Below are 23741 nucleotides of genomic sequence, written 5' to 3' on the forward strand. Positions count from 1 at the left end.
TTTAGTTAATGAAAAAAGAGCATTAACAGTAAAACACAGTATCCATCACACAGGGGATGTGTCTCAGCCAGACCCTAGAACACCATTCTGGGGTTAATTCTGCTGTAACAACACAATACAATACTTCTAACTTGCTACACTGAACATGAGAGCTATTTGTAAATGCCAAGGCCAGGTTGGATGGGGGCTGGAGCAACCTGGTCTGGTGGAAGGTGTCCCTGCCCATGGCAGGGGGTGGAATGAGAGCTTTAAGGTCCAACAGAAACTATTCTGGGATTCTGTGACAAGGAGGCAATGCTGTACTAACAGATCAGGCTCCAGATTTTCAGCTTGGTTGTGCTGAATCACTTTACAGGAGGAAAAATCTTTTTTTTTTTTTTTTTCCCACCTAAGAAGGAACAGCTCTGGGCTGGTGCTATTTAGGGTGCTTTGCTGAGCTGCAGCCCCGCAGCCTGTGTTGTGTGAGCTCCCCAAATGCAAGGCTGCCAAAAACCCGTTTCTGTGCAGGGTCTGAAGCTGCAGCCGAGGCTGCCACCTCCAGGCTGTCTGAGAGCTGGGAGCTGGCAGGGTGGAGCTGATCTCCAGCACACCCTGCCACCGACAGCGGGACCTGCTGGTGCCCACCTCTCCCCCAGGAAGAGGGAGACAGGCTGGGCACACCACAGCCTCTTTCAGCTGTGGCTAAACTTGTTTCCTCTTCCTCTTAAGTTTATCTTGGGAATATCCAGTATTTTAGACATCTAATGACAAATTCTGATACCAAGACAATGCAGAGCTGCCTGTGAATTGGGAAAAAACAGCCTTTTCCTTCAGGTGTGTCTCCTCTCCTGCTCTCTCAGGCAAATCCCTGCAGCAGGAATGTGAACATGAAAGGAGAAATTCCTCAGGTTTCCCTTCCTGTGCTACTCCACTGCCATGATTTACATGGAGCATGCAGATTTCTGGAGCAGCTCCTGATCCCATGCCTGGCAGGCTCCAAACATCAAGGGAAGCTTCAGCTGCCTCTGAACACACTGAAGAAAATTATTGTGACTCCATTCTCCTTCTCCAACTTTTTCGTTTGATTTTCACATTATAAAAAAATATCTTCAGGGCAGAGCAAAAAAAAAAAAAATTCCTGTGTCAGCAGAAATCCTGCAGTTTTCTGGAGAAAAGCAGAGCTCCAGAGAGTGGGAGGCAGCCCCCCAGGTTATCTCCTCCTTCAGCCAACACAGGCAGAGCTCCATCACCCCCACCCCTCCCTGCCACGGGCTGGCACTGAAAGCTGGACAGGGAGAGGCACCAGGGGTCATTCCAGCATTATTCAACACCCAGATTTTAATGAACTTGGATTTTTCTGAGACTTCCAGGGAATTCCTGCACATGGGAGGACACACTGAGTGCCTTTGCAGGGAACTTTTGTGAACCATGTGAACTTCTGCAGCGAGGGAGACCCGAGGCGGTGACTAATTCCTCCTGGAATAGCAACACCAGCCTGGCTTTCCTGTTTGTGTGTGTAAGCCAAGCATGATGCTAGCTGATAGGTAACAGCTCTCACTCCTGGGTGCCAGAGATTGAATCCACACATACCTCAGGTCCAGCTGCTGTGCGATAAGCCACAGCAGAAGTGTTTTCCTCCTTCAGGAAAAAGGAGTGAAAGTGCCTGGAGGCACGAGCCAGAGTCAATTATCACCCATCCACGATGAGCCAGCAACAGCCAGTCCAGCAGAAAGCTGACATTATTTCAACACATCGCCAGTGCTGGAAAGAGGCAGCACATCCCTCCCAGAAGAGCCACAGAGAGCCTTTTCCAGGCTGGCAACCACTCAGCCTTGTGTGGCCAGAGGCTGCAGAAGTGCTAAAACACCTTTCAAGTCAGGGAGACTTGAGTCAGGAAGACCTGTAAGCCAAAGCACTGACTCTAGACACAGAGAGCACCTGGCTGGGCAAGGTGTGATTCCTGGACTAATGCTTTCCACTCACAGGGGGTGTGACTAAGGGAGAGAAAACTGCACAGAACTGTCCCAAAGCCCAGGGCAGAGCACTGCCCTTCCCTCCACACGGGCAGCACAGCCCCAGGAGCTTCCTGCAGCACTCACCGATCCACAGCCTCCACATCAAAGCAGAACCTCTTCTCAATGGAGTCTGTTTTCCGCCGCGTGCAGGATTTCAGGGTGACAGCTTCGTCCTCCCCCTGAGAAGAGACAAAATCACAGCTGGGGCTGAGAACAACCAACAGCCACAGCCCTGTCAATGAGCAGGTTCAAACCTGGGGGGATCTGGCAACATCACCCTGCTAAAAACATCTATTTATATCTCTGACAGGAGACTTGTCTTTTTTACTCTTATTTAGTCCAAAATCTTTCATGAGGAGCCTTCCCTTCAGGATGCCCACAATTCAATATGTGCATAAAGCACCACACATTCTTCATGTGGGCAGGTACTGCTGGAGCACAACTTTTGGGCAAAATCAGCTTTATTTTCCATTGCTGAACAACACTCCCTAGACCTGCTGGCAGTTTGCACTCCACGCTGTGTTTTTGGCAGCACTGTGCACACGAGGACTCTTAACAGGAGCAAACACGTCTAAAATTGTTTATTATATAACAAATCAATGACAAAACCATTCTCCCACCCCGAGAATGCCTCTCTGAATCCAAGCTGTACTGGGTTTCCAGAGGCCTGAGATCCAGCAGGATCTGTGAGCACTGCTGTCCTCTGCTGGAGGGAATCCTGCCTCAGCCCCTGCCAGCACAGACACTTCCCCTGCAACTGTGAAATTCCACTGATGACTTAAGAGAAAATGAATTCTGAAGGAGTTCCTGGAGACAGACACTTTTCTGGGCTCTCTGTGCTGTTCCTGATGACACCTTGGCTGACCACCCTGTTCCCTGACATCACCATTTTTCCAGGAAACATATTTAGAAGCACTTAGATTGGAAAAGACCTCAAAGATCACAGAGTCAGAAAGTTGCCCAGAACAGCCAAGCCCACCACTAATCCATGTCCTCACGTGCCACAAGTACACGTCCATTAAATCCCCCCAGGGAGGGCGACTCCCTGCTTCTTATCCATCAACTCCTCCCCACTGCCACCACCATTCAGCTCCTGACAACCAAAAGGCTCCCCAGCACTCAATCCTACCCATCCCAGCTGCTGGCAGCAGTTTTCCTGCTGCGCTCTGGCTCCCAGCCCCTCCTGCTCATTGCCCACGTTGCAGGCACTGCTGGAGATGCTCTTCTGTTGGGACTCTGAGCCTGCCCCCAAAAAAGCCTAACCTGACTGTTCTCATGGGCTCCCGTGGTTTCTGACCCACCAAGAACTCTCCTGTCCCAGCGAAGGGATCCAGCACAGACCCAGAAGAGCTCCTGCAGGGCTTGTCCCTGGGTCTGGCAGTGGGCTGCCCCTGGTGCCCCCCAGCCAGCACAAGGCTGCTGCCACTCTGCCCAGCTCCCTGTCCAGAATCCAGGGAATTCCCCTGCTCCAAACCCAGCTCTGGCCACAGCCCAAGGTCACTGGGCTGATGCCACCTGTGACCCAGGAGTGATGGGTGTCCTCATGCAGCTCCTCAGCACCTGCTGCAGCCAGATCCCAGAGCTCCCAGCAGTGCAGCCCCAGGTCCCCGGGCTGCTCCAAGCTCAGATGTCCATGGTGGTCACCACTGACAGCCCTGGAGCCCAGCCAGAGCTGCCCCAGCACCCCAGCATCTCCTGCCAGGGTGGTGCCAGGCACAAGTGCAAGCACAGGAGAGGGGCTCCAGCCTGGCCCTGCAGAGGGGCTCAGGTCTGCCAGCAGCTCCCACAGCCCTGGCTGCTGGGAGAGCCCTGAAATGGGAAGGGAGCAGACAAAACACAGTACAGGCACTGATGATTACAGGGCTGGGATATGTTAATGCTGAGCTATAATGAAGATGCTCCAAGGCAAGAGGAAATTAATTTTAGAAGCTTCCCTGCCCACAGCTGGCTCCCCATGCCAGCAGGAAGCCGTGTGGGAGCCTGTCCAGCTGCCCCAGGCACTCCCCAGCAAGGGGGTTGTGTTTGCAAACTGTCCCAGCTGGGAACTGTGGAGGGCTCTATTGTTCCTGCTGTACAGAGCAGCAAAGCCAGCCCTGGGAGCACGGGGGCACAGCATGTGCTGGCTCCCCACACCCACATCCACTGCTCCCCCTGCTCTTCACACCCCCAAGGGGAGCTCCAGGCTCTCCTGTGGCCCTGTCCAAAACAAAACAACTTCACTGGAGTCATAGGATCATCAGAGACTCACAGAGTGGTTTGGGTACAAAGGGCACTTAGAGCTCATCTTGTTCCACTCTGCCATGGGCAAGGACACTTCCACTCAACCAGGCTGCTCCAAGCCCCATCCAACCTGGCCTTGGACAAGTCACAGGCATTGGAGATGGAGCAAAATGATGAACAGCTTCTCTTGTCTGTGCCTTGGAGCAGGAACGAGGGACTGGGGAGCAGGCACCCATGGAGCTGGAGGGTGGTGGGTGCACGTGGCTGGCAAAGATCTGTGGGCTCTGGGGGTTTCCTGTCTTTTCTTTCTCAAACCAGGTGCCAAGTTCATTCCCCGTGGGGCAGCCACTCAACCTGGAATGCATGTGACCCACTTCACTGCCTTTGTGTCACCTTGCCAAAAAGGTGACACAGTTTGATCCACAGGAGAGCCTGCAGCCAGCAGTGCCACGTGCTCCCTGGCAGGACACAGTCCTGCTGCCAGCCAGCACTCACTCACCCCATTCCCTGCTGCTCCCAGCACTCACTCACCCCTTTTCCTCCTGCTCCCAGCAGTCATTCACCCATTTTCTTGCTGCTCCCAGCCCTCACTCACCCCTTTTCCCCCCGACTTCTGGTCGAAGGGCACCATGGTGATGCGCTTCGATTCCCTCTGGTAGGTGCAGTAATGCTTCACCCAGGAAGTGCCAAAGTGACCTGCAGAGCAAACACAGGGTTCATGCCCAGAACAGTTTCAATGCCCTCCCATCAGAACCCTCTGTGTTTAACCACCCTTTCACATGCCAGACTGCTGTACCTAACAGACCTTCATGGGGCACTGGCAGTGATTCTCCCTGGCTGCCACATTCCCACTGAACATGGGCCAATCCCTGTCTTCCTGCATCTGCTGAATCTGCCTTCGTGCCCGTCCTGGCAAACCCCTGCCCCAGGCTGCCACCCCCCGTTCCCCAGCCCAACACCTACGCTTCTCCTGCACGTAGAGATACCCCTCCATGGTGTAAGGGCTGATGTTTTTGTGCTCGTGGGGATTCTCCTTCATCTTCTTCATCAAAGCTTCAACCTCTGACCTGGTTCCTTCAAAGCGATTTCTTGTCTGCAAATTAAAACAGGAATGTCTTCTCTGCAGCACACGGGGTGGGGCTGGGTCCCTACAGCCCTGTGGGAAATGGGACTGGGGAGCCCAGGGGCAGCCACAGGGCAGGTCTGCTTCCTGGGCCTGAACTTAAGCTAAAGCAAAAATACTACAACAATTGGAAAGACCTTCCAGAACTTTAAGGGGTCTTACAAAAAGAGGAAGAGTGATTTTTGACATGGGTCAATAGCGATAGGACAAGGGAAATTGATTTAAACTAAAAGTGGAGAGATTTGGATTGGATATCAGGAAAAGATTCTTCCCTGAGAGGGTGGGCAGGCCCTGGCACAGAGCAGCTGTGGCTGCCCCTGGATCCCTGGTGGTGTCCAGGGCCAGGTTGGACAGGTCTTGGAGCAGCCTGGGACAGTGGAAGGTGTCCCTGCCTTGGCAGGGGTGGAATGAGATGAGTTTTAAGGTCCTTTCCAACCCAAACCAGTCTGGGATTCTGTGATTACAATACACAGGGCACAGGGACACTCTGGGCACACTCACATTCTGGATGCTGATTGTCAGCTCTGTCTTGAAATCACTGAAGTCCTTTGCCAGCTCGTAGCCATGGTGGTAGAACGTGAACAACCCCTGCAGAAAGGCCAGCAGCTGCATTGGGAAAAAGCAAATGGAGATGGTCAGTAGAGACCCAGAGCTGCACCCAGAGCCACCAGAGCTGAGGGGAGGGGGCCCTGCAGCCCCCCAGGGTGGAGGGGCTCCCTGGTGGGCCCTCTGTGAGAGGGGCTGTGGGGTGAGGCTGGACCCCCTGCACTGCCAGGGCTCCCCATGACTCTGTTTCACCACACCACCCCAGTTTTGTGCAGGCTGAGAGCTCACTTACAGGTTCCACAAACTCAAACATCTTCCTCTCCTGCACCTCCTGCACCTTGAAGACATATTCCAGGGAGACCTCGTAGAAGTGCTGCCGAACCAGGTCCACCTGGCTGTCTGCCTGCAGAGGGGTTGGAGAGGAAACAGAGCTCAGGAATGACCAGAGCACACCTGGCTCTGATGGGAACGCCCCCAGGCAGAGCAAACCCAGCTCCAGCCCCAGTCCCAGCTGGACAGATGGCACAGCAATAAACATCAACCTGATCCACCTGAGCAAGCTCTTCCTTCCGCTGAGAAAAATGCGTGTGCTGGCTCATGTTCTCACCTCCCCAACAGCTGGGTAGGAAACATGCAGTAGAGGTGAGAAAAATGGAAATCACGGTGAACTTGACAAGAAAAGGCAACTCTCCCTTTTCTGGAAAGCACTGACCCTCGCCAGGGATGCCACAGCCACATTTCACACACGGAATCCTCTGTCTAAGGTAACCCCTCCCTCGGTGGGAACGGGACCCAGCCCCGAACTGGGAGCTGCTTCCAGCGGGCTGCGGGCTCCTCCTGCCCACGGCAGCAGCGGCAGGCGGGGCGGGGCGGCTGCGATGCCGGCAGATGGCACCAGCAGCCAGCGCTGCTCCAGGGCCGCTCCGGTGCAGCTCCAGCGCTGCTCCAGTGCAGCTGCGCGGCGCCAGCATCCCGACTGTATCCCAAACATCCCAACTGCATCCCAGATTGCATCCCAACTGCATCCCAGATTGCATCCCGAACACATCCCGACTGCATCCCGACTGCTTCCCGGATTGCATCCCAAACACATCCTGACTGAATCCCAAACACATCCCGACTGCATCCCAAACACATCCCGACTGCATCCCAAACACATCCCGACTGCATCCCAAACACAGCCCGACTGCATCCCAAACACAGCCCGACTGCATCCCAAACACAGCCCGACTGCATCCCAAACACAGCCCGACTGCATCCCGACTGAATCCCGGACTGAATCACAAACACATCCCAAACTGAATCCTGAACAGAATCCCACACTGCGTTCCACACACATCCCTGACTGAATTCCAAACAGAATCCCAAACAGAATCCAAAACAGAATCCTGCACACATCCTGGACTGAATCTCAAACAGAATCCCGTGCTGCATCCTAAACACATCCCGGACTGAATCCCGAAGAGAATCCCTCACACATCCCGAACCAAATCCCAAACAGAATCCCACACACATCCCCAGCAGAATCCTGTACAGAATCCCACACTGCATCCCAAGCACATCCTGCACAGGATCCCACACAGGATCCTGCACACATCCCACTCTGCATCCCTCCTGGACCCCGTAGGGCATCTCCAGGCAGCCCCACAGGCCATGCTCTGTCCAGGGCACAGGACCACACCTCTGACAGCCACGAGTGGATCCTTCCCTCCACAGCCAGAATTCCTTCCACTCCCATGCCCCATATCAGCACCTCAAACACAAACTAAGCCGAGGGCTCAGAGGTAATTTCAAAGCCACCATTCCCTGGAACACGTGGGTGCTTCCACATGGGAAGTCATTTACAAACCCCAAGGACAAGGCTGGCTTGCAGGCACACCTGCCCAGATCCTGAGCCCTCCTCAGCCCTGATTTGCTGGAAGATGATCACCTGTGCCCCAGGTATTTCTGCCCTCAAGTCCCCAGCTCTGCTGGGCACAGTCCCACCACTGGGTACAGGAGCCCACCAGTGCCCCCAGTAAGGAATCAGCAGCACACCAGCACCATGCCCAAGGGCATGGACACACATCCTGCAGGACCAGCCCAGCTCTGAGCCAGCACAAGGAATTCCAGACTTGAAAGAAGTGATTGAAAACTCGGCATACTCATCCAGCAGGAGCACTTGTCACCATAGCTAACCACGTCCTGAATCACTGATGGCTCTTAAAGAGTTTAAGCCTGATCCCTTCTCCCCTGGAGCACAAAGCAGAGCAGCCACTTGCACAGGAGACTAGACATCCATGATTTGTGCTGGCACATGGGAAGCCTGCAGCAGAACCAGTTTCTTTCTGTTACACTCTTTAATTATAAACCTCTCTCCTTTTTGATTGCTATCCATTTTGGGATCTCTCTGATTTACTCACCAAGAAGGCTCCATATCCTTTCATTACAGGAAAAGGGGAAAACCCAGCACCCGCAGCCAGTGTGAGGGGAAAAAATGAGTTTACAGCCAGGAGAACCATTGTTAAAAGCGGTGTGAGGCATTCAAAAAGCTCTCCATGCTCCCAGCCAGACATGGAAACTGAGCTTGCTCTCACCTCCTGAAGCTGGGATTCTTTCTTCTTGGAAGACAAGTTCAAGTGTTTTTCTAGGACACCACAGTATTTCTCAGTCTCCTTGTCGTATTTCTTTTTGGCATCCTACAAAACAGGACAAAAAGTGTGACACTGAACACGACGGTCCCAGAGCAGCTGTGACAGCATCCCCATGGCAGCGGGCAGGATGGCAGTCCCAGGTGGGAGCCAACACGAGACAGGACCTGGGGGCAGCAGCTGGAAGCAGGTGAGGCTGCTTTTATCTGCCAGCATCAGGCAGCTACAGGAAGGCAGCTTGTGCTGCCAAAACCCAAGGCTGGAGGGAACCCCTCCTCTATTCCTGGGGCCCAGTGCTTGGTAAAACATCCAGATCCAAAAACCACAGAGCAAGGAAAGTGCTTTGTAAGCAGAACATGGTCACAAATCCACATCCCACCCCTGCTACCCCTTGCAACAGCTTCTCCTCCGTGTCACGGGGGACAAGGACACAGCACCTCAAGCTGTTTGTGGCAGCAGCATTAAGGATGCCAACTTCACTTTCCTTTGCACCCCTGTGCCAGCCTGGCCACCCCAAGATGCCAGGACCCAACCCATGCCAGCAGGTGCCTGCTGCAGGATTCCTCTCTGTGGTTTGTTTTCAGCTGCACGGGGCCGGGCTGGGCACCACTGCCATGCCCAGCGCTGGCACGAGCTGCCTGCAGGCAGCAGCAGGTTGTTATAACAACAGAGGAGCCACAGACAGTGGCTTTCATTTCAGAACAAAGGCAGGAAAGCAAGAGGGGGGGCCAGGCTGTCTCCCAGCCACCCTCAGCCTCACCGGCGCTCCCCTGCCCTGCCTGAAGCACCCGAGTTCCTGTCAGCCCCCAGCGATGCCTTGGTGTGGGCAGTGCAGGGACTCAGGAAAATGTGAGCCCCTCCAAGAAAATCCTAATTCTTCCTTGGAGTAAGGAAAAAAGTTCACTTCAGCTGGCATGCAGCTTTTTGCCCTTCGGCTGTGGGTGAACTTGGAACACTACTGAGGCACTTCCCAGGAGCTGGATCGCCCCGTGTCCATCCCACAGCAGCACACAGCCCCCTCCCATGCCCGAGCCCATCCTGCAGTGTGCCAGCTCCTGGCCAGCTCGGGGGGCAGTGGCTGGGTTACCTTGGCAGCCCCGATCTGCTCCTTGCGGAACTTCTCCAGCGGCGTGATCAACACCTCGCTGGCGTTCTCGATCTGGGGGCAAAGACAGGCATGGCTCACCTGTGCTGCTCCACAGCCTTTTCCATGGAAACCACCCCCAACAGCCCCCAGACCCCCCCCAGGCTTCACCCCTCCATGTCTGCACACCCGTGAGCCCCCTGCCCCACTCTCCAACAGCAGCACTCTGTTCCTGATGCTTTTCAGTGCTTCCCACCAAGCCACCCTCTCCCTCCTCTGCCCTCCCCTGCAGCTTCATGCCAGGTGAGGGAAGGAGCACTGGGGCTGGCAGTCGCTGTCACCACGGTGCCCCAGGTGCCACCATCCCCTGCTCAGGACAGCTGGGGCCGTACCATGCGCATCCGCTCGTCTTCCAGGTTCCGCAGCACCGTGGCAAACTCCTGCAGAGACTTGGCTGGAAAGGACACAGTCAGCATTGAACACCCAGTTTTTACAGAAAGAGGCTGCACTCAGGGGTTCTGCCTGTGTTTTGCGTGGGGAGGTTTGGGTTTTTATTATCTTTGCTCTCTCCCTAGAAAGGTTCCTGACGCCTACAGCTGGCAGCAGAGCATCCCCAGGGCCAGGCTTCCTCCTCCAGACAGCAACATCCTCAGCTCAACCCTGCCCTGCCCACAGCCAGTCATCAACCAGCCCCGGAGCACAGCACTGGCCTCCAGCCATGCCCAGCACACGAGGGGCAGCTCCCCAGCATGGGCACAGCACCAGGGAGACCTGGATGAGGAGCTATTTCTGCTGAGAGACTGGGCACAAATAAACAAGCACAGTTAAATCAGGGCTAAAGCTTCTTTGCTCTCCTGGCTCCAGACGATGTGCACAGTAAGCTCTAGAAGTTCAGCTGGGGCAGGAGCAGCATGAGGGAGGGAAGAGGCTGAAACCACTGCCCTGTGCCAGGAGAAGCTCTGTGGCAGAGCCAGGCTCAGTTCAGAGAGCCTTGCCAGGCTCGGCAGCGCTGATTCCCTCAAGCACAGGATTCTGTGTGACACTGCTGCTCCTCTGCTTCAGAGCACAGCCCCTTGCAGGTTATCCAGCCACAAGCACCTCCAGATGCTCCTCTCCAGTGCAAAACATGCAGCTAACTGAGGTGGTTTCAGATATGGGCAATCTCCTCTCTTTCCTATCTGGCAGGCAGCACAGATTTAGGCCAAGAAGCAACAAGTGATTCCCTGAGGAAGGCAGAGAAATTCCCTGGGTGTCCTGGTTGAGTTTCCCTGCCTGCCCTGCTCAGGCAGTGGCTGCAGGAGCAGCAGCACTCACCTATGCAGATCTCGTCGTCGGTCTCGGCGTCGCCGATGCAGCGGAATTTGAACTCGTTGAGGGAATCGGCGAACTTGCGCTTGGCGGCCGACAGGTCTGTGAGAGCAGGAGCAGGGAACACCCGTGGGGAAGTGTCCCTACAGCAGGGAGCAGGCAGAGACACATCCCAGCCAGGAAACACCCACAGAGGCACCCCTGCCACCAGGCAAGCCCCAGAGCGCTGCCCTTCTGCACCCACCCCAGGGACAGGGCTCTGTGGGGTCCCCGGCAGCACCCCCACAATACCCTGCAGGAGACGAAACTCCAAAATACCAAAAGAGCCACCCCAGAGCTCAGACCCAGAGCCACGGGGCAGCAGCAAATGGTGGCCCACAGTGACACTGCCCCCCAAGAGATGGCACCTCTGCCATGCTGCTGTCCCGCGGGGAGCTGCATTGCTTCCCGAGCTGCAGATTCCCTCTGAGATCTGGATCCTATTAAGTTCTTACTCGCAGTGACCTGAGTGGATCCAGGATTGGCTTTTCCAGGCAGCCTTTTAACCTGGCACACACAGACAGTGCTGGGCACCGTGAGGCCACCACGGGCCCCGCGTGGCTGCAGCACTGCCGGTGTGAGGAACTCGGTGTTCGCTCCCCGTGCCTTTCTTCACTCAAAGCCCAAAATTCCATGGGTTTTTCCCTTTCCCAGCACGGGTGGAAAATGTGTGTGCACGCAAAGGCCGTTTCCTCCTCTCAGACACCAAGAGCCAAGAGATAACCACACCAGAGTCCAAGTGTTTTGCTTTCCCCGTGGGATAAGGGAGTTGGCAACTCTCTCCAAGCATCAGAGCCGTTGTCCCAGTATCGCTGCTGACAGCCCTGGGGTTAATCCTGCCCAGTTCAGTCCCGGCTGCCTGCACACAACTGCTTCCTAAGGCAACAGGAAACCACCCAGCCAAGGCAGGGAGAGGGAAATCCTGGGAGCTTTCCAGTGGAAAAGTACAGAGGGGGCTTCTTCAAGGAGAAGGTTCACACATAACAGGATTTGCACTTTGCTCCCTGGAGGATGGAACGAGCATGGCTTTTACACCCTTCCCATGCCTGCAGCTGCCAGGAGTCTCCACTGGCACCTACAGAAGCAAGAAATGTATTTTAAGGAAAATTCCCAGGTGCTACTGGGCAGGGTTGAGAAGAGGGACTCGGGAGGGTGGGAGGGTTTGTCCCAGCTCAGCACAGGGCTGAGCAAAGGGCACTGGCACAGTGCTGTGCAGCTGTCCCTGCTCCCTTCCATGCCCATGCTGGTGTCAGCAGCAGAGCAGCCTCCTTCCCTCACCAGAGCTTGTTGGAGCAGCCCCAGGGCTCGGGGACCTTCACCCAGTCCCTCCTGCCTGGCCTGGAATAACCACAAAGATGCTGTTAATGATCTAAGGAGCCATCTCCTCTCCCCCAGCCCCCTCCCGAGCCCTTGGCCACCTTCCATGTGCCACGTCCCCACCTGAACCAGGCCTGATGTGACACCCCTCGTGCCCTCCACCGCTGCACCCCAGAGCTGGAGGCTGCTGCAGCACAGGGATGAACACCTGGGGGAACTGAGCTGCCCAGCCTGGGCCAGGGCCACCCTCTCCAGGGCCACCCTCTCCTGCACCTGAGAGCGAGGGGCAGGGCAGGGCTCTGGGAGCAGGCACGAGCCAGAGCAGCACTGGCAGCAATGGCCCACAGTGCTTATAAATAGGCAAGGGAGAGGCAGGGGGAGAGGGAGATAACTCCTGGAGTGATAAAGGATAAAATTAGCAGCAGGATTGGCCAGGGAATGAGAGAGGGACACCCATGCCCACCCTGTGGGGCCCCACTGTCCTCCCCAAGCCACTGCCACCCCAGCTTCCCCTCTTCCTGAGACCCCTCAACTACATTTTGGGACAACACCCCTGCAGTGGAAGCAGGAAGGCTCAGGGAGAACATGGCAGCCCCTGGATGAGCCTCAGCTCCTGAGGGTTCTTCTTCCCCAGAGCTGTGGACAAGCAAACCCCAAATCCTGCAAAGGCTCAACAGAATCTGCTGCTTCCTCTCACACAGGAGCAAAACCACCCAGACACTGCACAGGAGTGCACCAGGGCTGCACCAGGGGCTGGCAGGTTTTCCTTCCAACTTCTCTGCTGGCTTGATCAGTCAACCACAGCATCAGGGAAAGCCACCACAAAAAAAGCCAGAAAAAATGCTTCTGCCTGAGCAACACAACCAGCTGGGGCTGCAGGTCATCATCATCATCCTCACCTCCCATGGCTCCCTCTTCCCATCTGGACTGGTGAGGATGAGATAATCCCTTCAGGAAAGTCCCCTTGATAGAAAACTGGCAGACCCAAGTCCACCTGCACAGCTGCAGCCACCAAGGATGTTAAAAAATGCCCTTTTAAAAGTGATGCATTCTCCCCATCCAGTGCATCCTCAGGAGCAGCAGGAAGGGGGACAGCTCCCAGCAGGTCAGAGGGCAGCAGCTTTTCCTGGAAGCAGCCTCAACAACCCCTCTGCTCCCCCACAGCCAGCCCAGGGCTCACCCCACCTCCCTCCCCCTGCAGCCCAGGAGCTGGGCAATTCTGGCTGAATTCCACCCCAGCCCCACACCTCCAGCTCCAGGGCTCCCCCAAACCTGGCTGAAGGGACCTGCTCCAGCCCCAGGAATCCTGCAAGGGATCAGCAGCAAGGGAGTACCTCGTGCTCCCTGTGTCCCCCTCCTCCTCCTCAGCTACTCAGAGTTTAATCTTTCTGGGAAGTGGTTGCTGTTACTATAAGGAGACTGAAGTGGTTGCTTCTGACATTAAAAACCTCTTCCAAAGGAATTTGGAAGTACTGGAAAAAGCCATTTTTAGGAGGATTGTGTCCTGATTTCCCACCCCTCCTCCCTGAGTGCAGCACCCTGGGCACTGTGGGGTGACCCCACTCAGCCAGGTCTGCAATCAGCACCCCAAAAACAACGGGTAGGACACTGAGGAGAACCACAACACATCAAACTGAGATGTGAGGAAGACAAATGTCCCCCCCTGCCTGGTCCTGTGCTGGAAAGATCAGGTCAGCCAGGGCAAAGTGACACTGCTGGCTCAGGTGGGGCTCTCCCCAGAGCTGACTCTGCAGCCAGTCTGCTGCACTGGCTGGGAGGAGCAGAAAGCTCTGGCTCAGCTGGACCCAGGACAGGGGCAGAAGCAGCAGGATGGCTGGTTCAGGTTATAGACAATCCTGCTGCTGAGTCTGGCTGTGAAGGGTTAATCCCCACAGAGGGGGAGCAGAGGATGCTGCTGCTCCTGGCTCTGGGCTCACACGGAGCAGGATTTCTACACTTCCTGCAAAGAAAACTGCTTAACAGCCTGTATTTACTGTTCAAGTGGACAACAGGAACTGAGACTCCTGCCCCTTCCTTCCCCCGCAGCACAGAGCAGCAGGACAGGCTGTCTGTCCCTGCAAACCCCCAGAGGGACAGGAGGACAGTGCCAGCGCCCAGCCCCTCTGCCCCAGGCAGGGCAGGCCTGGGGTGTCACCACCTGTCAGAATCTGAGCTATTGATGATCCTGAGATTGTAAAAGTCTCTGTCTGTCAGCCCCTCTGCCAAAGCAGAAGCCATAATTGGTCTGTGCTGGTTTCCAGGTTGTTTATTCTGTTTATCTCTCACATGTTCTGCTGCCCTGCCCAGCTCTGTCCTGCAGGGCAGCGTGTGGGGCTCTGCCCTCAGTGGGATGTGACAAACATTAAATACCAAAAACTCCCTGGGCTGGATTTACAAGAACGTGCCAATATCTGTCACCTACGTTGGACAGTGTGTCCCCAGCCTGAACCAACAGAAAAATGCCAACACCACAGTGAGACATGGAGGGCAGGAAGAAGGAGAAAAAGGACAAGGCACACCCAATTTCCTCCATCTTGTCCCCTTTGGGCCCCTTATCTAGAAACTTAAAATTTTACTTTTGCACCCGTGCCACACTTAATTATTACTGATCTCAAACCCTCAGAGCTGGTAATTCATCCTGTAAGATTGAAAACTCTTTTCCACGGCCAGAGATCACAGGCAGTGTCTCTGGGGGCTCTGTCCAGGGGGTTCCTGACCCCTGCCAGGGTCCCAGGGCAGCCAGAGGGAAGCTCTGGATCCCCACACCCAGCCACAGCCCTCACCTGGCTGCAGGGAACAGGACACAGCCCCTGGGCACTGGGGCAGCACCTCCACAGCCCCACAGCTCCCCGGGCAGGGGCCAGCCAGGACGGGGAGCCCAGGGAGGAGCTGCTCCCATCAGCAGCGGGATCACGGCCTGCCAAGGGAGCAGCAGCATGGTGTCTGTCCCCACAGCCAGCACAGCACCCTCCTGGGCTCACACAGCACTCCTGCAGCTCAGGGGCACCCGGGAGAGCTCTGGGAAAGGTCAGAGCTGGGGATGCCAGCTGGGCCTGGCCCATGGGTGCACGGGGTGCCCTGCACAGGACACTCGTCCATCCTGGCCCCACAGCTCCTGCAGGAACCCAGCAACAAGAACCTCATGCCCAAAAGCAGCTCCTGCAGGAACCCAGCAACAAGAACCTCATGCCTGAAAGCAGCTCCTGCAGCTGCCAGCCTGGAGCTTCACCCACCCAGCCCTAGCCCTGGCAGCTCTGGGGTCAACACCAAGCTCCAGGGCAGCGTCACAAACACTTCATTTGCTCCAGAAGGCTCAAATCCCCTCTCTGCTCTTCCCAGCAAGGTCAGCAAAGCCCTGCTCCATGAGACACTGCCTGGCCCAGCCCCAGAGTCACTTCCACACCGAATTAGCACTGATTTGTTTATTAAACAGCCTCTCCACCAGGTGGTTGGAGTTAATCAGTGATTTAGGATGGGACAGCAGCTGCTGGCAGGTTCCCCCTCTGAATCATCATAAGCAAGTATATAAAACCAGATGGGCAGAGCCCACCCCACCTCCAGCACAGCTTCTGCCATTCTGTTCTGCACAACAGCCCGTGGAGAGGCTGCCACGGCTTGGCACACGCTGCAGATGGAGGTTAGAGGGTGCCAGGGACAGCAAAGTGCCCCAAGGAGCAGGGCCACGGGCACAGGTGACTGCACAGTCCCTGCAGCCACCCCAGGCAGGACCCCAAGGCACGGAGAGCATCGCTGACGCGGCCCCACAGCCCCCAGACCCCATTTTGGTGCCTTTTCCACACACACAGCCTCCAGCCGAGCCTTGTCTCAGCAGCACACCCAGCCAGGCCAAACCCCAGCACTTCACTTTTGCCACGGGAAGTTTACAAACACACGTTGTGCTTCAAGCAGAAACCCCAAAACTGCTCAGATGTGCTAAAACCTGCAGCCCTGCCCGAGATGCCCGAGGAGGGCAGGTGCAGGAGTGCCCCAGCCTGGCTCAGCAGCCAGGGCAGCGCTGGGCACTGCTGCCAGCCGAGGCATCCCCGTCTGCCCGACCCCACACCCAGCCTGGCTCCGCACGGCGGCGCTGGCCACAGGGACACAGGACCCTTTGTGTGCTGAATGGCACCATTGACCAGGCTCACACAGCAGATCAGACCCCAGCAACACGCTGAAGACCTCAAATATTGCCAGCGTAGTTTAGGAGATAAAGGTTCTGCGCTTCGTGAAAAACAAAGTTATCCCTTGGAAGGACTGCCTGGCTGCACAGCTAAAATTATCCCCCACTGCCCACCAGCCCAGCACCCCGGCCACGTCATCCTGCCTCCCCCAAATCAATAATGCTTGGAGTTATCTTGGGAGCTTTGCCAGGCCAGGACGTTTCTGCAAAGCTTCCCCAGATTCCTGATGGAAGGTGCTGGAGATCCAAGGGAAATGAAGCCAGAAGGACCATCAGGGCCAGTCCTGCATGGCCAGTGTGACACCCTGCAGCAGGGCCAGGGCTGCAGCAGCACCAAGGCAAGAAGCCACTTCCTTCAACTCCCTCTGCTGTAGCCACTCTCCTGTTTTCCCCTGGTTTGAGGGAGTTGATGGTCAGCTGGAACCCTTGCCCTTCTGTCCCAGCTCTCCAGCATGAATCAGCCCTGGACTTCCTGAGGCTCTGGAGCCCTGAGCCCAGTGCTGGGCCTGCTTTGCCACAGAGGCAAAGCTCTCGCAGCCTCTCTCCATCCTTCCCATTCAGCTTCTCTTAGCTGCTTGCCCATCAAGTCAACTGCAACAAAGCCACTTTGGTGAGTCAGATCTCTGTCTCACAGTGGCTGAGACACTGCAGGAGCCCAGCTCATGCAAACAGCTCTGCCTTTCCCCCCTCAGAGTGGCACCAGGGCTGTGACACTGGCAGGAGAGAAGCTGGTCCAGGCAGCAGCGATGGGTTAACGATGCAGCTGATGAAGTGTCCCTGACACAGTTAATGAAGTGCCCCTCACCAAGGCTCCCACCTGAGGGACTTCAGCACTGGGCATGTGAACCATCAAGCCACGACCTCCCCACCCCACCAGGAAAGGAGGGCTTGGGAGACTCCCACCTGTCCCGCATGGAAAGCCTGGAGGATGCTCTCCACTTGCCCAAGCAGCACTTTTCTGCAGGAACCTCTCCAAAGTGAAGCGCTCTGTCTTGTGCCCAGCACAGCCTGGCCCTGCCCCTGCTCTGCATTAATCAGGTTATTTTAACGAGCTGCAGCAGCTCCTGACTCGGAGACCACCGTGGGCAGAGCGGGCAGAGGTGCTGATGCCGGGCGGGACGAAGGGCAGCGATGGCAGCTGGAGCCACAGGTGCCAGGCAGCAGAGCCTGCCCTGCCTGCAGCCAGGACTCACAGGAAACAAAACCCAGGAATGATGTAAACCACCCCCGGAGAGGCTCCCCATTCCTGGAGAGCCTGAGCAGACAGATGTCTGCAGCTGCAGGGAGGCACAGCCCAACACCAGTCCTCCCTGCCAGCATGGAGCAGTGGGGCTCAGAGAAGCACAGGCCTGCCAGAGCCCTCCTGCAGCCCTGGCACCCACTACACACCCCAGGATGGCCCTGGCAGATAAGGGGCCCGAAGCCAGGTACCACCACCCTGGCAGGCAGCTTCCAGGCTGAGCATCACAGTGCAGGGAACCAGCACAGGGGATCAGCAGAGCCCTTGGTGACCCCTCCCAGGGGGCTCTGCACAAACACACAACACCCCAGAGCCCCCAGACCATCAGTGCCTGCAGCTCCTGAGGGGCACAGCCCCCCTGCCCCCCGGCACAGGGCAGCACCCCCAGATGCCATCCCTGGTCTCCTGCGCTGGACACGGAGCCTTTCGTGCCCTTAGCAGCACAAGAAAATAAAACTGCATTTCTCCACTTCCCCACCCAGCTCCCACGTCTGGCACTTTTCCCTGTGCTTATTTTTGTTCACATCCTGGTGTTGTTTTATGGCAAAACCCCCCGGCCCGTCCCAACCTGCAGCACAGGCTGCCAGGCAGGGAGCCAGGCGTCGCAGGAGCTCAGGGGGAGCAGGCACGGCCTCCGAATAAAATCAAACGTAAATATCCACCACTCCAACACTGAGGGGGGATGCATCCAAACAGCAAACACGGGCAACAGCTTAAGTGCCTGGAAAACACCAGGAACGTGGTAATGAAATGGAAAATTACTGCCCCAGCTGGCATTTCCATGGGCACACAATGTGAGGAAGCAGCAGTGAAAATCCCTGTGGCCCAAGCAGGCCAGGGATTTGGGCACAGTGCTGGCTCGGAGAGAGATGTCAGAGCTGCTGAGCACAGCTGTCCCACTGCACCGAGTGCCCAGCCCTCACACCCCAGTCCCTGACTGCTGTTCCCAAAACCAGCATTTACAATACCACCTTTCCCCTCCACCTGCACGCTGCCCCACTGCCACTGCCCCAGGCAGGTCATGTAAATGCCTCCAGCCTTACACCCGTGAGTAAAGTGCCTCTGAGGGCAGGATGGAAGTGTGTTACTCACAGCTCCACGTTGCCCCAGTTCCCTCACTGGGGAGTGCAGGTCAGTCCCTGTCAGCACGACACCACTCTAATTGTAGCTTCTCCTCCAAGAGCCAGGAGAGGTTCAGGCTGGGCATCAGGAGAAATTTCTTCCTGGGAAGAATGGTCAGGCATGGGAAGGGGCTGCCCAGGGAGGTGGTGGAGCCCCCATGCCTGGAGGTGTCTAAGGAAGGACTGGACGTGGCACTCTGTGCTCTGGGCTGCTTGACAAGACAGTGATGGGTCACAGGTTGGACTTGATAATCTTGGAGGTCATTTCCATCCTCAGTCATCGTGTATTTCTGTGATTCCTCTCCAAACCTTGGCACGACCCACAGGAAGGCTGGAGATGACTTTACCCTTGTTACCACAATATTTCATCGACTGGAGCCGGGAATCACATTTCATTAGGACAGAATGCCCTGCCCGAGACAGCTAATCGATTTAGAGGACACTAATCCAGAAGAAATTTGCTCCTGACCCAGGCAATGCCCATTAGTGGAGCAGAAGGAGGTCTGGCAGGGGGGCTGTGGCAGAATCCCTGCCAGACCCTGCCAGGCAGAGCAGATTGCCTCAGGCACGCCCCAGCTTCTGGATTAGTTAGTTATTAAACCTAATTAGCTAATAGGTGGGCCACAGGGAGCCCGCTGGATTTCTCAAGGGACTGGCACCAAAGCATTGGGGTCCCCAGGGGGCCCAGAGACCCCCATGCCCCAGGTGGGGAGGGGACCAAGGCTCTGTCCCTGCAGGCAGGAAGGACAGGAGGCCTCCCTGGCACATCCCAGCCAGGCCATGGCACAGGGCAGTGCCCCCTGTCCCCCCTGCCCTGTCTTCATCCCAGAGGCAGCAGCTCTTGCCCACAGCCAAGCTGGGCTCAGCTCCCAGCCCCTCCAGAAGCTGTCCTGCACAACCTCCTTCCTTCTCCTCCCAAGGAGCCTGCGGAAATCCTTTTGTCGCCGGTGCTCCTCCACCTCGGCTGTAAGAACAGGAAAAATCCCACTGTGCTTGCAGGAACATCAGTGGCAAGTGAGTCAATTTTTCCTGCTTCGGCAGGAAAAGAGAAATATAAATTAAAACCTCCAGCGGAGCACAGGGAGGCACGCAGGGTGAGGACAGGGATGCACAGCCCAAGGTGCAGCACAGAACCATGGAACAGCTGAGGTGGGAAAAGCCCTCTGAGATTCTCACATCCTGCTGCTCCCCCTGCACTGCCAAAGCCAACAATCACCACTGTCGTCATCTGTAAAACCCCTGCAGGATGGTGACTCCACCACTGCCCTGGCTAGCCTGTGCCAGTACCTGACCACCTTTCCAGGAAGAAATCAGTGCCTTGAACCCGGGCTTTCCCCTAGAATTCGAGGGAGAGACACCCAGCTCTGCTCTGCAATGGCTGGGATTTTTGTAAAACATTGCTTAGCAACCAGCACTCAACCAGGGCATCGCTCTGGACAGGCGCTGCTTCAGCGAGAAAAGGAATAAAAAACCAGCACAGGGACAGCGGAGCAGGCAGTGCTAGGAAAGGCAACACCAGCTCTTTTTACAGGTCACTCGGCCCAGAGAGCCCTTCACACCTCCCTTGCTGTGGATCATGGAATCCCAGACTGGTTTGGGCTGGAAGGGACCTCAAAGCTCATCTCATTCCATCCCTGCCATGGGCAGGACCACCTTCCACCGTGCCAGGCTGCTGCAAGGTGCAGAGAGCAGGGAAGGGTGAGCAGGCAGCCCCCAGCCGTGCCCGCTGCTCCACGTGCCAGGCCCAGATGGTCCGGGGGCTGCTGAGCTTCCCACGGCTCCGGCTGGGAACCCGCCTGGCATCACGGCACAGACATGCCCTGCCCTCGGTGCCCACGGCGTGCCAGCACACCCTGCACCCCGGGGAGCCAGGGCAGAGGAGCCCTGCCCAGCTCCTGCAAGCCTCGCTGGAGACATCCTTGCCATTAACAGCCGGGGTGATGCCCTAAGGATCCACCCTGGGCAGGAGCCCACGGGCCCAGGGCCACCAGCGCTCACACGGAGCGGGTGGGAGCACCTTTGGTGTGGGGGGCGTGCCAGGAAAACTGGGAAACATCCCTGTTCCAGGAAAACTGGGAAAACACATCCCTGCCCCAGGAAAAAATCCCTGACCCAGGAAAACATCTCTGTCCCAGGAAAACATCCCTGTCCCAGGAAAACTGGAAAAAAGCCCCTGTCACAGGAAAACATCCCTGTCCCAGGAAAACTGGGCAAACATCGGTGACAGGGTGACAGTGACAGCCGCTGGCGTGCCCGGGGGAGGAGGAGGGGGATGATTCACAGCAGGGCTGAACAAGCTGTGCAGGTTTCCAGAGCTCCCCCTCGCTCTGCCTCCCCTCCCACCCACCACGGTCACGCTACAGCTACTCATCACAGGGAAAGGGGGATGAAGGAACCCGAGCCCAGCGAGGGATGCCTGGCACAGCTTGTCCCCACTGTCCCCCCCCCATGTCCCCCAGCCTGTCCTCCATGTCCCCCAGCCTGTCCCCTAGCCTGTCCCCCACTGTCCCCCCCATATCCCCCCCCATGTCCCCCAGCCTGTCCCCCATGTCCCCCAGCCTGTCCTCCATGTCCCCCAGCCTGTCCCCGCCATGTCCCCCACTGTCCCCCAGCCTGTCCCTCCCATATCTCCCCCATGTCCCCCAGCCTGTCCTCCATGTCCCCCAGCCTGACCCCACTGTCCCCCAGCCTGTCCCCCATGTCCCCCAGCCTGTCCCCCACTGTCCCCCAGCCTGTCCCCCCCATATCCCCCCCATGTCCCCCAGCCTGTCCTCCATGTCCCCCATGTCCCCCAGCCTGTCGCCCCCATATCCCCCCCCATGTCCCCCAGCCTGTCCTCCATGTCCCCCACTGTACCCCAGCCTGACCCCACTGTCCCCCAGCCTGTCCTCCATGTCCCCCAACCTGTTCCCCATGTCCCCCAACCTGTCCCCCACGTCCCCCAGCCTGCTGCAGGAGGGGCCCAGAACACCCCAAACCAGAACCCCAGTGTGGGCAGGGCTGGCTCGGCCACGCTGGCACTGCTGCTGCCCCCGCACACGGCATGGGCACCGAAGCCCCTCTGTCGTGGTGCAGGAATGCCAAGCCCCGAGCAGCCCTGCCCTGCTTTGTCAGGGATGCTGGCGTGGCTCCTGGCGTGCAGGGAGAAGCACACCGGGGTTTTAGGGTGCAAAGGGGTTGGTGGCCCCCCTCTGCCAGCCGGGGAGGGGTCTGGCAGGCAGCGAGGACTTGCCCCACGCCATCCCCGGTACTGAATCAGCCGGAGGAGCGCCGGGCGTGCCAACCTGCAGAGAGCACGGGGACACGCGGGCACCGCCGCCTCCCACCCTCCCGCAGCAACCATGGGAACGGCATTTCCTCACAGATCCCCGACGTCACTGCCAGCTGCCACAGCAAGGCCAGGCAAGACACGGGAAACCTGACAGGGAAACCTAAAGAGCCCACCGCTCCCAGCCCGTGGCCGGGGCACACAGGTGATGCCACACACGCTGCAAGGTGATGCCACACACACTCCAAAATGATGCCACACACACCTCAGGTGATGCCACACACACTCCAAGATGATGCCACACAGCTCTCGGTCTGGCAGCACTGCAGAAACAAATGGAGACAGATGATTCAAGCTGTGCCAGCACATCTGCAGCCTTGTGAAAACAGCCTCCTGCCCCAAATCAGGCAAATCTGCTCCATGCTGGAAGCACGAGCAGGACACAGCTTGTGGGTGACTGCCAGTGCTGGAGGGGACATCCAATCTGGCCCTCCACATCCCTCCCCAAGCCCCCTGCCCAGAGCCACTCCCTGGACAGAGCTGTGCACCCTCAGTCTCCAGCAGCTCGGGCAGTGCCAGCCCCTGCCTCTCAGAGCTGCCCTTTATCCCAGGCCCTGCCCTGCCAGCCCAAAAGGCTGGGTTTAACCTGGCATGGGACACGTGTTCAGCACAGGCCCCGTGGCTCCTCAGGGTTCTGTCCCCATCCCAGGGGGACAGAATATCAGGACACATGCCCAGAGGTGCCCTGGGGCATGCTCCCAATGACAGCCATCTCCCAGCCCTGCTAACCAGCCTCTGTCAGCAGAGTAAAAGATGCCACCATGAGCACGGGCTCCCCTGCCCACCCAAACCCCGGTGCTCTCGGGGCTCCCTGCCATGCTGCCCCCAGGCACACCCAGCTCCAGCCCAGCCCTGGGTCTCACAGCACCCACCCAGTGCCTCCCAGAGCCCACCCCGCCCTGCCTGGCCCCACCATCAGTGCCCAAACCTGCCGGCACTGTGGGGTCCTGGCTGGGGTGGGATCCCCCTGGGAGATGGGTGAATGTTGTCTGGGGCTGCTGGAACATTCCTGGGTGTGAGGATCGTCCTGCAGGGATCACAGCCACGGCAGGGCACACGGGAGCCACTGCAGCACCCACATGGGGTGAGCCCCTCTGGCACTCGGGCAGAGCCAGCTGGGATGTGTGTGCAGCCCCCCGAGCCAGCCCTGCTGGCAGGACAGCCCCTCCAGGGCTCACAGTGCAGAGCCACCACCACAAAGAGATCCCCCAAGCAGGAGTAAGTCCTGCTGCTAATTTCCACTGGGGAGGAAGAGGAGGATCAACTTGTGCTAAAACTGAAGCACGGTACTCTCACCTGTCCTAGCCCTCATTTGAATAAATTCCCAGACGAGTTATTAAAGATGTGGCTGCACAAGCCACACAGGTCATGCAAAGGAAGAGAAGTCCTTGGTGCCTCTGGCTCCGCTGGTGCAGCCCTGGCTGAGCCATAACCACGTCCCTCCTCCACAGCTCCAGGTATTCCCTACACCAACTGCTTCCTACAGGAATGAAGAGGGGTAAATGCACCCTGGCACAGGAGAGCCACGTTACACCTTGGCTGGGTGAACAAAGCAGGAAAAAACCAAAGTAAATCATTTTACCAGCCAAACCCCAAGGCACGTGCTTTCCC

General features: G+C 57.2%; 1 protein-coding gene across 2 annotated transcripts in view; it reads right to left on the reverse strand.

Moving 5' to 3' along the window:
* Positions 1–23741, reverse strand: part of ARHGAP26 (Rho GTPase activating protein 26) — a 100065-nt gene that overhangs the window by 70612 nt on the left and 5712 nt on the right. For both annotated transcript variants that reach the window (XM_077786638.1, XM_021541283.3), the window contains exons 2-10: positions 10912–11007; positions 9990–10051; positions 9601–9672; positions 8460–8561; positions 6176–6286; positions 5839–5943; positions 5178–5307; positions 4810–4910; positions 2079–2173 (exon numbers count right to left, since the gene is read on the reverse strand). In XM_077786638.1, coding sequence (XP_077642764.1) covers positions 2079–2173; positions 4810–4910; positions 5178–5307; positions 5839–5943; positions 6176–6286; positions 8460–8561; positions 9601–9672; positions 9990–10051; positions 10912–11007 — 874 coding nt within the window. The remainder of the gene's footprint in view (positions 1–2078; positions 2174–4809; positions 4911–5177; positions 5308–5838; positions 5944–6175; positions 6287–8459; positions 8562–9600; positions 9673–9989; positions 10052–10911; positions 11008–23741) is intronic.

This window comes from Lonchura striata, chromosome 15, assembly GCF_046129695.1.
Source record: "Lonchura striata isolate bLonStr1 chromosome 15, bLonStr1.mat, whole genome shotgun sequence".
NCBI lineage: Eukaryota > Metazoa > Chordata > Aves > Passeriformes > Estrildidae > Lonchura > Lonchura striata.